Below are 15308 nucleotides of genomic sequence, written 5' to 3'. Positions count from 1 at the left end.
ACCTGTTGTTGAATACATACCATTACTTTATAGTTATTACTAAAAAACAGTATATATAAAACAGTAGCTGTATTAAAAAAAAAAACGTTTTATAATTTATATAATATTTTTTTATTTTTTGAATGTATGCACTGGTATCGGATAAGTATCGGTATCGGCCGATACCCAAAGCTTAGGTATCGGAATCGGATCGGAAAGGAAAAAATGGTATCGGAACATCTCTAGTTTCAATATAAGCATCTTGCATCATTCTTAACACTTTCAGTGCCACGGACAACATAACTCGTTTTATCAGCCCCCCCGTTGAGTGCCCACGACGACAAATATCGTTTTATTAGCGATCTGAATTCATATTTCATCAACCGAGTCTCCCGTTGGTACATCAGCCTCTACAGGAGCTCAGATTGGAAAAAAGCGCCCCCTATCGTCTATCCCTGTGTAACTGCAGGTCAGTCGCTTAGACTGACCTGGGATCTGTAGATCTCTGGGGGGGGGGGCCAACTCGCTCCTTGTGCTGGCGAGCAGTCTGCTCAAGAGCGATCTGCTCGCGAGACGGAAATCAGCCTGGAATATATATTTACAGCAGTGTAGTGGCTACTGGGACATAATTCACGGCATCCTAGCCTTAGGTGGTGTTTACTACATCTCCCGTGATCCTTAGCGGGGGATGATGTAGTTAAAGTGAGACGAATGAAAGATGAATGGCAGTGTTGTTGTGCGACAGTAGAGTGCGTATTAAAATAGTATTATTGCATCGGAACACGACTCCGTTTTCACTATTATTACCTGCATTCCTACATTGGTGACCCTGACATTTCTCCTGGACGTATTTCGGAGATTACATTGAACATGCCTGATGAACAACAGAACGCGGATCGCAGCACTTTGAACGCCGTTTCACTCAAGCTGCCGGAGTTTTGGGAGCGGAGCACCAACGCTTGGTTTGCACAGGCTGAAGCCCAATTCGCTCTCAGGGACATTACCGCGGACGCCACAAAGTACTACTATGTGGTAGCAGCCCTGACGAACTCAACTGCGGCGAGAGTGGTGAGTTTGCTGGAAAACCCACCTACACATGACAAATATGTGGCTATAAAAACACACCTGAAGGAGGTAGGGGTGCACCGATATGAAAATTGGCCACCGATACCGATACCGATTGTTCAACTAACACAATCGGCCGATACCGATACCGATACCGATAATTGTGGCAAAAAATAAGTATTTTATTTTTTTTTAATTTTTTTAATGAAACTACTGTATATTTGTATGTGTGTTTGTATTTGTAGGCCTCTTTACTTACTTAAAAAAGGAAACATCAAGAAATATGTTTATGGTATCACTGATCCCTCTCCCAGTATCGTCTGGCGGCCTGCAGAGGGATACTATTTTCTCAACCAGAGCTTTCAACCAATGCAATGGAACCATTCTGGCGGCCTGCAGCGGGATACTATTCTCTCAACCAGAGCTTTCAACCAATGCAATGGAACCATTTTGATTGACAGTCGATTCGGCCAATTACGCCACACCGCTAGCACCCACCTCCTGCTTACCACCAAGCGTTTATTCATTTTTCTACTTCGGGGCATGCCGCCATTGATCTGCTTGCAAGAATGCGAGTCAAACTTAGAACCACAACAAGCTAATACGTTAGCTGCCCGGCAGTGCCCGCCGACCAGCGCGCTCCACAGGATGGCCAAACGAGACACAATGATTTTACTGCAACAAATTTTATAATAAAACAAAGCCTTTCTATACATTTGTCTGGTTGAAAACTTTATTAACAGATTGCAGAATGTGTAGTTGGGTACGGAATGAGCAACGGAATGTAACCGAGCTATGCACGGCTTGCTTGCTATCTTCGGGTAAATACTATGCTGATGTAATTGAACGTGTAACTAACTATAATAACGTTAATGCCACAAAACGAATGTTTGTGTCATTTTAACAGCAGATACTTTCTTAAATGCCATCCTCCCGACAGAGCGGTGTTGATGGGGAGCTCTGATGGATTCGCTTGGTTGTGTTATTAACATTGAACAGCTAACCGAAAGCTAGGGTTAACTAATGTTAAAGGTTTAGCCATAACGTTACGTTGGCTAAAGTTGGGGCTATTCTTAATCCAGTAATAATGGCTGCAGACCTGCAAGCAAAGTACAGCAAGTTGGCAAAGGAGTATTCCAACGTAAATCACATTTTCACCAGTAACGTTAGTCTTCTGCCTCCCGGCTATGAACGGACTCGGAGTAATGCCTTGCTGCTATGGGTAATAATAATATGCTGATGTTATTGTCCGTGTAACACTAACTATATAACGTTAATGCCACAAAACGAATGCCTTGTTAATCATAAATAGTAACTTTGATGCAGTAGCTTGTGTGTGTGTGGGGGGGACGGCGGGCGTTGTGCAGGTAGGTCGCGAGTGAATTTTTTTTTTTGCCTTTTGACGCTACACAAATGGATGGTTAGTTATCGGCGACTGCTATCGGCACATTTGAGCTTATCGGCCGATAGGCCGATAGCAGTCAACAAGGCACTTATCGGCCGATACCGATACCCGACCGATATATCGGTGCACCCCTAGAAGGAGGCTTTCGGTCTGTCTGAATCTGACCGTGCTCGCCAGCTTCTCTCTCTACCTGGATTGGGTGACTCAAAGCCCTCTGAACTGATGGATCACATGTTAGCTCTGCTGGGTGACCATGGGCCATGTTTTCTATTTAAGGAGCTTTTCTTGCAACAGCTGCCAGACTATGTGCGTTTACCTATGGCTAATTCCATCAAAACTGACTTTCGCCAGCTAGCTAGGGAAGCAGATGTATTTTTCTCAGCTGGGAAGAGGTGTGTGGCAGCATCAGCCTACACCGTTGATGAGCAGGGGTTCCAGCCACTCTCTATCTCTGCCGCGGCTATGCCCCGCCGGGTGAGGCCGTCAGGGTTGTGTTTTTACCACGCAAAGTTTGGGAACAAAGCTAAAAAGTGTTTGCCACCTTGTAACTACGGGGGGTCGGGAAACGCACTGGCTGCCACTCATTAGCAGCCGTGAGTGTTGGCCATCCTGTAGGCTTGCTGTACGTCACCGACTCACTCTCCGGCCGCCGTTTTTTATGTGACACGGGTGCCCAGGTGAGCGTGTTGCCGGCGTCCACTCAGGATTTTCACTCAGCGAGACGGGCCCCTGCCCTTGAAGCTGCCAATGGCAGTGCGATCCCTACATTTGGCAAACGCACCGTGGCATTGTGTTTTGCTGACCAGCGTTTCAGCTGGGATTTTGTGTTGGCCAAGGTGTCTACTCCCCTCCTAGGCGCTGACTTTCTCTGCGCCAACAGTGTCAGTCTCTTGGTAGACGTGGGGAATCGCCGGCTCGTCAATGCTGAGACTTTTGGCTCCTTAGCATGTGAGCGCAGTGACACGGCCACAATGACACTGTCCAGCGCCGTCGCGCCCACTGATGATTTCTCCCGCCTCCTGTTGGCGTTCTCGGACATCACAACACCCACCTTCTCGTCCGCGGCCACTAAGCATGGAGTCGTGCATTACATCTCCACGGAGGGCCCGCCAGTACATGCTAGGGCTCGTCGTCTCGACCCACACAAGCTCACCATCGCTAGGAATGAGTTTGCCTCCATGGAGGCACTGGGCATCGTTCGTCGGTCCGACAGTCCTTGGGCCTCGCCTCTCCATCTCGTTCCAAAGGCCAACGGCGGCTGGCGTCCGTGTGGCGACTACCGGCGCCTTAACGACGCCACTACACCTGATCGTTACCCGGTTCCACACATACAAGATTTTTCAGCCCACCTGGCTGTAGCGTCTGTTTTTTCAAAGGTGGATCTGGTGAGAGGATACCACCAGGTGCCGGTTAGCCCTCAGGACATCCCCAAGACGGCAGTTATAACCCCATTCGGGCTCTTTGAATTTTTGAGGATGCCTTTTGGCCTCAAAAATGCGGCTCAGACCTTTCAGAGGTTAATGGACGCCATGCTGCGCAACCTGTCTTTCGTGTTCGTCTACCTAGACGATATCCTGGTAGCCAGCACGTCCAAGGCGGAACACCTAACACACCTCCGACTCCTCTTCAGTCGCCTCAGAGAGCATGGATTAATCATCAACCCAGCAAAGTGTCAGTTTGGTCTGCCTGCCATGGACTTCCTTGGCCACCACATCACTACTGCTGGAGCGGTCCCATTACCAGTAAAGGTGGAAGCGGTGCTGCGGCTCCCACGCCCTACCACGGTTAGGGCCTTGCAGGAGTTCCTGGGGATGGTGAATTTCTACCATCGGTTCATCCCTCAGGCTGCCCACCTAATGCACCCCCTGTATGGGGCTCTCAAGGGCAAGACTCCCAAGCATGCCATCGCCTGGTCCGACGACATGTCAAAGGCGTTCTCGGATACCAAGGAGGCCCTTGCGAGTGCAACCATGCTGACGCACCCCGTGCCTGAGGCTCCCGTGGCATTGACAACTGATGCCTCGGATTATGCCGTTGGAGGCGTATATGAACAGTTGGTCGAGGGCATTTGGCAACCCCTGGCGTTCTTCAGCCGACAGCTCCGTTCCAGCGAACAGAAGTACAGCACCTTTGACCGTGAGCTCCTCGCCCTGTACTTGGCGGTCAGACATTTCCGTTTCCTGCTGGAGGCTCGCCCTTTCACTGTTTTTGTAGACCACAAACCATTAATTTTTGCTATGTCGAAGGTGTCTGAACCGTGGTCTGCCAGGCAACAGCGCCATCTGGCTTTCATCTCTGAGTTCACCACTGACATCCAGCATGTGGCGGGGAAGGACAACCCCGTGGCTGACTGCCTCTCGCGGGCCGCCATTGGTGCTGTCCACCTGGGAATTGATTACGCCCGTATGGCTGCGGATCAGGTTTCAGACCCAGACATCCAGGCATGCAGGACGGCGGTTACTGGCCTCCAGTTGGCGGACGTCCCCTTCGTTGATGATGGCACGACGCTGCTATGTGATATATCTATGGCGCAGCCAAGGCCAGTTGTTCCACGGGCATGGAGACGACAAGTTTTCGACGCTATCCATGGCCTCTCGCACCCGGGCAGGAAACCATCACAGCGCCTAATGGCAGCAAAATTTATTATTGGCAATCGATCGCTATGTAGTGTGTCGAGATCGAGTCCCGGAACCTATAGCGAGTGCCCGGAAGTAATACGGCCGACCAGCACAATCTCCATAGCACTTCCTGTTAAGCGATTGCGCCGATCGGCCACCAGATGGCGCTCCTGAACCGCCAGAGAGCTCAGTGGGTCCTCCTGGTGGATCTCAGGCCAGCGGAGGGGAAATATGAATCCGATCGCAGATTTTTGAAATATTGATATAAGGACGCTGTAAAGCGTCCTCCGGCAACTTGAGCATGGCCGGGAATGACGCTTTTAAGCGTTTTCCGGCAGTCAAAGTGTTAATTAACTGTACCCGATATTTATATAATATCGTCATATCGCCCAGCCCTACATTCAACGGGGTAAATCAACGTTAATCAAAGGTACTGATAGTGTTAAGATACCAATGATGATACCATCATTCTTTTTTTTTATCCACTTTTACTCCTTATTTTTCTATTTTTCTCCCATCCCAATTCTGTATTGCCAATTCTCCCCTCCCCTGTCTTGAACGTTGCTAGACTATGCCTCCCACTGGTCGGCTGTAGTGAGGATAGAAACCTTGCATCACGTGTCCCCTCCGGTACACGAGGAGGCAGCCTGTCGCATCTTTTCACCAGACAGCGCGGACTCTGTGGCGAGGAGTAACGTGTGAGAGGCTCACTCTGCCCCCGATACTTCCTGTCTCTGCTGTGCAGGCGTCACGCAACCGACCTGTAGGAGTCGCTGTCCACAACGTCCAATCCCCACCCATCGAACTTCCACCCGCTACCTCTGTCAATTAAGATAGTATGACGACTGGCCCAAGCCGCAGGCAATGCTGACACCGGGATTCGAGACCGGAGTCTCTTGCATTGGTGACAAGCGCAATCTCCGCTACGCCACCCAGCCGCCCCATGATACCATCATTCTTAAGTTATGTTGTGGATGTAAATTATCGTGGGCTTGCATAGAAACAATGCAAGATAACAAGACTTTTTCATCAGGGCTTGACATTAACTTTTTGAGCCACTTGTCCGAATTTTACTTGTCCGAAAGCTAAACTTACTTGTCCGAAATGTACTTGTGAAAATAAAGGCCTATTCAAAAATTTATAAAACCGACAAGAGATTTGGACAATTATTATGATTTTGTGCTCATAAAGTACTCCCTTGACTGAGAGAATGGCCAGTATCGCGGGAATTTTTTGTTAATATTTTTGTATTGATCTTTTTTCCCCTCCTTTTTTCCGTTCTTTTCTCCCATCCCAATGTTAGTCGTTATGCCAATTCCCAATCCCCTTCCCGGTCGTTGCGCACCTACCCCCTACCGTCGGTCTGGGAGAGTGGAGGCTATCACAGGGCTGTACGCTAAGCTTTTTCACTAGGGGCACACTTGCCCCTAAATGAGAAATTTAGGGGCAAAGAATATTTTTTAGGGGCAAATTTTTAAATAACTATTTTACCATTATAGTAGGGCTGGGCGATATGGCCTCTAAATGATATCGCGATATTTTGACATTTCCTCTAAAGCACTTAAAAATGCTTGATTGAACCCTTTGATGCATACAGTCACGCCAATATGATGATTATAATAAGTCCCTGCAACATATGTTTGCATTATTAAACCATGAAGATGCTTTAAAAAATAATTTAATGAAAATGTACTAAGAGTAGTCTACTGACACACTAATAAAAAATATAATTTACATCTAAGACAATTTATATAAAAACTCTTGGGTGCCTTTTACACAGTACTGTGTTTTCTATCCACTTTAGCCAAACACACACACACACATATATATATACACACACTACTGTGAGAAAATAATAATCATACAGACTTAATGATTTTAGAATATTTCAGATAATGAAATTAAATGTTTATATCATCAACTATCCAGTTAGTATTTATACTGTGTGTAACATTTGGCTACTTTAAATCATTGAATGGGGGGGGGGGGGGGAAAGAGAGAGAGAGAGAGAGAGGAGAGAGGAGAGAGGAGAGAGGAGAGAGGAGAGAGGAGAGAGAGAGAGAGAGAGAGAGAGAGAGAGAGAGAGAGAGAGAGAGAGAGAGAGAGAGAGAGCCCCCCTTCGGGTTTTGATCGTCTAAGCTGCCGTAGGTGATGACGTCACACTCGAATGTAAACAGGAAGAGATGGAGACACACGGAGATGGGACGAATAACCAATAAATATGAAGTTATGTTTAAACTTCTGTTGTCAAGCGTTGTCAATATAACCCTTTCCTCACGAATGGAACTAGTCTTGTGGAGTCCGCTTTGACCGTTTTCCAGGGTTAGCAGAGATCGCTAGTTAGCTTAGCATAATCCTAATGGAGACCTTGGTTAGAAGCTACCGTTAGCTCATTGCTCGTGTCAATTAAATTGCATGTTATTAAAGGTCCGCGCTGGTCTGTCTAATGAAATTACAACCGCAACATTATATTGCACTGTACAGCCCTGGTTGTAGGCTAATGTTTTACTACAATTTGTATGGATTAATTTAGGAGTGAAATGCGAATGAAGGGTTGAAATCACCACTCGCAAGCTTGCCCCCAGATATTATTTTAAACTTGCACGGACCAAATTAGGGGGCAATTTGCGATCATATCATCGCAGTGTACAGGCCTGTATCACATGCTTCCTCCGACACATGTGCAGCCAATCAACCGCTTCTTTTCACCTGGCAGTGCGGACTCTCACTGGGAGAATGTAATGTGTGGAAGGATCACACTACCTCCCCCAGGTTTTTCCCTCGCTGTTCCGACCATTTTTTTTTTACTTGTCCCGGACAATAGGACAAGCCTTAATGTCAAGCCCTGTTTTCATTATAACGTCTGGCAACTATGGTTATGATTAAGATATCAAGTATTTTTCTCGCAATCGAAGCTTCAGGGCCGAGCTTCGATTTTAATTCGAAGCTTCGAATTATTTTTTTTTTTATATATATATATATATATATATATATATATATATATATATATATATATATATATATATAATTTTTTTTTTTTATCTTATGTTGTGGGACTTGTACAGTACTTTGGTAAACTTTGTTGTTTTTAAATGTGCTCTATAAATAAAGTAGATTGGATTAATGAATTAAGTAGCCCCTTTCGTGACTGTGACAGCCAACACGGCTGTGTGATTTAATTCAAGGTGGATCGCTGTTGTCGTTTGAACAACTTCAGATTTCATGGGAACTACCAATCCCCCAAATCAAGAATGTTTAAGATGAATGAAGTAAGATTTTGATTATTTGAAATATGGCCTGTGTAGACTAAACTATGCACAGAATTATGTCAGTCTACAAGGTCCGGCAATGTAGACCTTGTAGACTCCACTACAGACCAATTATCAGTGAATGTTCATGCATTTTTAAGAAGGGCTACTTCCACAAAAAAAACAAAGAACTCACCAAAACATCTCAGTAGCACCTTATCTAAATGTTCCATTTCATATATGGAGATTCATATTTATTTATGTATTGCATGCATTTCTACATTTGATTTCCTATTTTGTTTATTCATCCCAGTATCTTTCTTTCTTATGCGTGGAATTCTACAAGGCATTTACATTCACATTTACATTTAGCTGACGCTTTTATCCAAAGCGACTTACAAGTTCTGTACGACAATATTCATCAAAGTGTTGCGTGTTACAGTGTAGGTTAGTTTATTAGGACAAGTGCATGACAGTAAGGTTAGTTAGGGTTAGATTTTTTTTATTTTTTTATTTTATTTCAGATAATGGTTGAAGAAGTGCGTCTTTAGTCGACGGCGAAAGATTGGACGGGATTCGGCTGTCCTAACTGGGGTGGGTAGTTCATTCCACCATTGTGGGGCAAGGACTGAGAATAGGCGTGTAGGTGGTGTATATGTGTTTGAGGATGATATCCTTCAAACAGGCAATAGTGATGATATAATTTCGGCAGTGCTGAGCTGGGTTACTTTCCTCCAGTGTATTTGTCCCCCGGCCCCACCCAATGGCCCCATGCACACACACACACACCGAAGTAAAAATTAAAAAAAAAAAAAATGATTTTTTTTTTACTTCGATTTTTTTTAATGTTCGAAGCTTGTGCCATCGAACGAAGCTTCGAAGTATTTAAGACAGCCCTAGTGATAACGAGTATATTGTTAACTTACTTCCCATTTTTTAATACCCACTTTCAATTCATAATGACATTTATGACATACACAACATACAGATAATATTATATATAATATATTATATATAATGACATACATATATACAGTACTGTTACATTTATGACATACAATACTGTTCAACAGAGATCCTAACAGAAAATATATTCGAGGGGGAGGAAACTGTACATTAGGAGGGGGTTGTGTGGGTGGGGGGTTTGGACATTTTGCAGGGGCCAGTTTCGAATTGCAGCCTCCCGTAGGTGCTCTTTGAGGGCGGTTTTGAAGGTGAGTATGGATTCACATAATTTTACGGCTGTGGGTAGGTTTTCAAGTTTCTTTATTAGTTGTCATACAGAAGTACAGAATACTTTTATAGAAAATGCTTCTTTCTATTACGCTCCAGAGCGTATGGCGTTCCACATTGTTGTGGCATAATTGCAAAACGTGTTTAGTCCCTTGATTGAGCCGAATCTGGGTTGAACATGATTTGTGGAACTCCCTCTGGTGTTGTAGTCGTGGTATTCACTGATCTTTGGGAAGTATTTCGACATGTACATGGGTATCTTAGTGGTGTAGTGTATCTTGTAGACCAGGGCCATTGCAAGCTGCTGTACTCTGTCTTCTACTCTAAGCCATCCTAGGTTGTCGAAGTGGGCAGGGGTGAGGTGGGTTTTAGGAGTAAGGTCAAGCAGTAGTCTGACCAGTTTGTTTTGTGATGTTTGTAGTCTTGTTTTTAGTGCCTTTGATGTGCTTTGGTACCATGAGGTGCAAGCATAGTCGTAGTACCCTTGAATGAGTGCTCCTGCCAGTCTTCAGGGTATTCTTGTTTACCAGAGGAGATTCGGTACAAGAATCTTGTTAGTTGGTTTATATATAATATATGATTATAGTGTTAGCTACTATTACACTAGTTGGAGGGACTTCCAACAGTGATGACAAACAGTCAGGAGGACATCAAACAAGAAGAAGCTAAACTAGCCTCTGCTAGCCCACAACAACAACATCATCATCACCTAACGTTAGTACATGCTAAGGCTAGGTACCAACATAACTCTGGCAGATAAGTAAGCTTTAGTTCAATGCGTGTAACCCAATGACCATAACAAAATACACAGTATGTATAGATTATTTTGAATAGCCCAATGAAGTGCCATTGGTTTTTAAATATCTGACATTTCAGGGGGAAATATATAAGTTATGCTCACCGTACTCAGTGGCACCCCTCGCCATGTTTGTGCCGCCGCCATCTTTGTGGGGGGAGTGGCTACTGCGCTACGAGTACTCGCGCGAGACTGCTGTGGCAACGTAAACGTATGTTGACTGTCCAGCCGACGTTTTTTTGCCATACAATAAATACCACTGTTGTCATTTCATGCCAATCACCTTTGATTAAAATGTGGTTTGCGGCCGAGATGTATGCGATCGAAATACTATGAATAATTGGCTCGTTTGTGATTAGTCAAATCTGCGCAGTTTAGACCGCCGCTTTGTGCAACAATGGTGTCCGAGCAAAGATACTAAAAAGAAAAGATAACGCGTAAGCAGCGCCAGTGGCGTGATTACCAAAGGTAGCCGCATTTCTGGCAGACGTTTCTGGTCATGTGACATGTGCGCCCAATAGCGTGACGAGCTGTGTCTTTGCCCATTTCCACGTTAAACAGCCTGCAAACTACCTGGCGATTGATTGATTGAAAAGTTTATTAACAGATTGCAGAATGGGTACAGTACAGCTCAATACATACAATTGTTAAGGGATTGCAGACCAGAGAAAGACTTTCGTCTTGTTTACATCAGGGTCCCCCATTTTCAATTCATCATATGACACACATGAATGAATGAATGAATGAATGAATGAAAACTTTATTTAACAGATTGCAGAATGGGTACAATACAGTACGGCTCAATACATACAATTGTTAAGGGGATGCAGACCTGAGAAAGACGTTTGTCTTGTTTCCATCATGACATACAGATAGACAGTACTGCTACATCTATACATTTATGACATACCAGATTTGCAAATACAGTACTGTTTGTGATACAAAAAGTGTCCAGAAAAAGAGTATATACATTTGACATAGAAACTGTACATTGGAGGAGGTTGGGTAGGTGGGGTGGGGTTGGGTGGGTGGGGCTGTACATTGGAGGGGGGGTTGGGTAGGGGGGGGGCGACACTTTACACTGTACATTGGAATACTGACAAAGCCATACTTGGTCTTTACTGTACAACTGGGTTAGCACATTTGTAGGGGCCGAATTGCAGTCTCCCGTAGGTGTTCTTTGAGAGTGTTTTTGAAAGTGGGTAGTGATTCACATTCCTTTACAGCTTTGGGTAGGGCGTTCCACATTGATGTGGCATAATTGCGAAACGTGTTAAGTCCCTTGTTTGAGCCGAATCTGGGTTTAACATGATTTGTGAAGCTCCCTCTGGTGTTGTGATCGTGGTAGTGCCCACGCCCCCTCATCTCTGGTGCGGCCTGTCTGCCCCCCGCGGCTTGAAGACCCGCTCCTCCCCCCAACACCTGAGACCCCCACAGTATGGCTCTCTGCAGACCAGGGCCCTCATTCATCAACGTGTTCTACGCACAGATCTGTGCTTACCCTGTGCGTACGATCATTTCTAAGCAAAGAGTGGGATTCATCAATTTCGATTTGAACTTGACTCCGTGCTTACATCTACGCACAGGTCAGACCACACTTACCTGACGCCCAGTGGTAGAACATATTATTACCTGTTTATGAGCGGTAAGGTAGACATAATATGCTTTACTGAAACTAAACTTGATCCATCTGTAACAGACCCTGAAATAGAAATAGAGAACTATACTATAGTCCGTAATGACAGAAACCAGTATGGAGGTGGTGTTTGTATGTACATACATAAGGACACCAAATTCATTACCCGTACTGACCTTCATCATGAGACAATTGAAACCGTATGGGTGGAAATTTTATTTGAAAGGGCAAAATCTGTTCTAGTCGGCACAATATACAGACCGCCAGATCAAACTGGTTTTTATGATACTCTGGATGTGTGCTTAGCTGGAGCTGAGGATGCGGAAAAAATTCTTATTGGGGATTGGAACACGGATATGCAACAAAAAAATGCACCCGTCTTCAAATCCTTCAATAGGTTTTGTGATCTGCACGGCCTCAGCCAACTAATCACCCAACCCACAAGGATATGTGAATCAACTCAGACTACCATTGACCTCATACTGACCTCTGACAAGTCCAAGATCTCCAGTAAAGGGGTTATAGCATGCGGGTTAAGTGATCATTACATGATATTCTGTACCCGCAAAAAGCTAAAACTAAAGGCTGGCTGTCACAAAACAGTCACATCTAGAGACCTCAAAACCTACTCTAGCGAGGCCTTTAACCTTGAACTGGAGAGTCTGGACTGGTCAGATGAACTCAATGGTACACTGGTTGAAGAAACTTGGCTTGGCTTCAAAACCAAATTTTCATCAATACTAAACAAAATGGCCCCCCTAAGAACCACCAGGGTAAAAAATCGCGCTGAGCCATGGATGCACACTGAAATACTGACCGCTATGAAAGCCAGAGACAAAAAATGCTCTGAGTTTCGTAAAAGTCAGTCAAAGCTTACCAAAAGCACGAGCAGTGAACTCCAAGACCACGTGACTGAACTCAAACTAGAAAGAAACAGACTAAGAAATGACGTAAACTCCATGATCAAAACTGCTAAAAAAAATTTCATCAATGACAAAACCGAGGAAAACAAAAATAAACCATGTGAACTTTGGAAATTACTCAACAATCAACTAGGCTGCAGTAAAAAACTCAAAACCAGGTTCTCAAACATAAACATAAAGACGGACAACACGCTCATCACAGACAAGCTGGATGTAGCCAATTACTTAAACACTTTCTTCACAAACATAGCCACAACACTGGTAAACAAACTACCCTCCCACTCAGGGCAGTATGGGGTAGAACACATAGTAGCATACTACATGAACCTAGGCGTCCACAAAGACGACTTCAAACTGGAAATAGTAACTACAGATGAGGTACTCAAAAAACTGAGCGCCCTCCAACCAAACAAGGCCACTGGCCATGACAACATCCCCTCCAAATTCCTCAGAGACTCAGCAGCAGCCATCACCCCAGTCATCACACACATAATAAACCTCTCCATAAAACAGGGACACGTCCCCAAGGACTTCAAAATTGCGAGAGTAACACCCCTGCACAAAAAGGGCAGCAAATTAGACCCGGGTAACTACCGCCCTGTTTCTATCCTTACATCCATCTCGAAAGTCATGGAAAAAAATAGTATACGAACAGATCGAAAAGTACCTCGCGGAAAAAAATCTAATCTACGAATTCCAATCTGGCTTCAGAACATCCCACTCCACTGACACATGCCTTCTCTACTTGAACGACCACATCAAACAAGAGGTGGACGCGGGCAAATACTGCGGCATGGTCATGCTGGACCTACAAAAGGCCTTCGACACTGTCAATCACACCATTCTGATTGACAAGCTAAAAGCAATTGGTTTTGATAGTTTATCAGTGAGCTGGATACAATCCTACCTGGAGGGGAGGGAACAGATGGTGGAAGTAAACGGTACCCTATCCCCCCCCCTCACAGTGAGCTGTGGTGTTCCACAAGGAAGCATACTAGGACCGCTACTATTCCTAATTTATGCAAATGACATGTCGTCAGCTTGTGACTGCAACTTGTTCCTGTTTGCGGACGACTCAGCCCTGCTGGTCTCTGACAAGAACAAGTTACAGGTTGAAAAAGCCCTCAGCTCGGAACTAGGCAAAATCTGCATATGGCTCGCCGACAACAAACTATCATTACACATGGGCAAAACAGAGTCCATTCTCTTCGGTTCAAATAACAAACTCAGCAAGACCGACGGCTTCTCGGTTACAGTGGGTGACAATATTATCACAAGGAAAGATGAAATTACCTACCTGGGTTCCATCCTAGAGGCTAATCTTTCCTGTGACAAAATGGCATCCAATGTAATAAAAAAAGTCAACCAACGAACGCGATTCTTGTACCGGATCTCCTCTCTGGTAAACAAGAATACCCTGAAGACTCTAGCAGGAGCACTCATTCAAGGGTACTACGACTATGCTTGCACCTCATGGTACCAAAGCACCTCAAAGGCACTAAAAAACAAATTACAAACATCTCAAAACAAGCTAGTCAGACTACTACTTGACCTGACTCCTAGAACCCACCTCACCCCTGCCCACTTTGACAACCTAGGATGGCTTAGAGTAGACGACAGAGTACAGCAACTTGCAATGGGCCTGGTCTACAAGATACACTACGCGACCAAGGTACCCATGTACATGTCAAAATACTTCCCAAAGGTCAGTGAATACCACGATCACAACACCAGAGGGAGCTCCACAAATCATGTAAAACCCAGATTCGGCTCAAACAAGGGACTAAACACGTTTCGCAATTATGCCACATCAATGTGGAACGCCCTGCCTAAAGCTGTAAAGGAATGTGAATCACTACCCACCTTCAAAAACACTCTCAAAAAACACCTACGTGAGACTGCAATTCGAAACTGGCCCCTACAAATGTCCTAACCTAGTTGAACAGTAAATGACCAAGTAAGGCTTTGTCAACATTCCAATGTACAGTGTAAAATGTGTGTGTGTCCCCTACCCAACCCCCCCCCCCCCACCTCCAATGTACAGCCCTCACCCAACCCCACCAACCTCCTCCAATGTACAGTTTCTACGCCAAATGTATATACACTCCTTTTCTGGACACTTTTGTATCACAAACAGTACTGTATTTGCAAATCTGATATGTCATAAATGTATAGATGTAGCAGTACTATCTATCTGTATGTCATGTATGTCATATATGTTATGATGAATTGAAAATGGGGGACCCTGGTGTAAACAAGACGAAAGTCTTTCTCTGGTCTGCATCCCCTTAACAATTGTATGTATTGAGATGTACTGTACTGTACCCATTCTGCAATCTGTTAATAAACTTTTCAATCAATCAATCAATTACAACAAGGAAATGAGCTTCTGTGCATAATAACAC

At 44.7% G+C, this 15308-nt stretch overlaps 1 protein-coding gene across 1 annotated transcript in view; it reads right to left on the bottom strand.

Moving 5' to 3' along the window:
* morc3a (MORC family CW-type zinc finger 3a) overlaps positions 1–10513 on the bottom strand; it is a 150441-nt gene extending 139928 nt beyond the window's left edge. The window contains exon 1 of the mRNA XM_084320456.1: positions 10450–10513. Within this exon, the coding sequence (XP_084176582.1) occupies positions 10450–10491 (42 nt within the window). The 5' untranslated portion in view covers positions 10492–10513. The remainder of the gene's footprint in view (positions 1–10449) is intronic.
* Between the last annotated feature and the right edge of the window lie 4795 nt (positions 10514–15308).

The sequence above is a fragment of the Notolepis coatsorum genome (assembly GCF_963971535.1).
Source record: "Notolepis coatsorum genome assembly, chromosome: 8".
Taxonomy (NCBI): domain Eukaryota; kingdom Metazoa; phylum Chordata; class Actinopteri; order Aulopiformes; family Paralepididae; genus Notolepis; species Notolepis coatsorum.
Note: the sequence above shows the minus strand (reverse complement) of the source record. Positions and strands in the feature narration are given on the sequence as shown.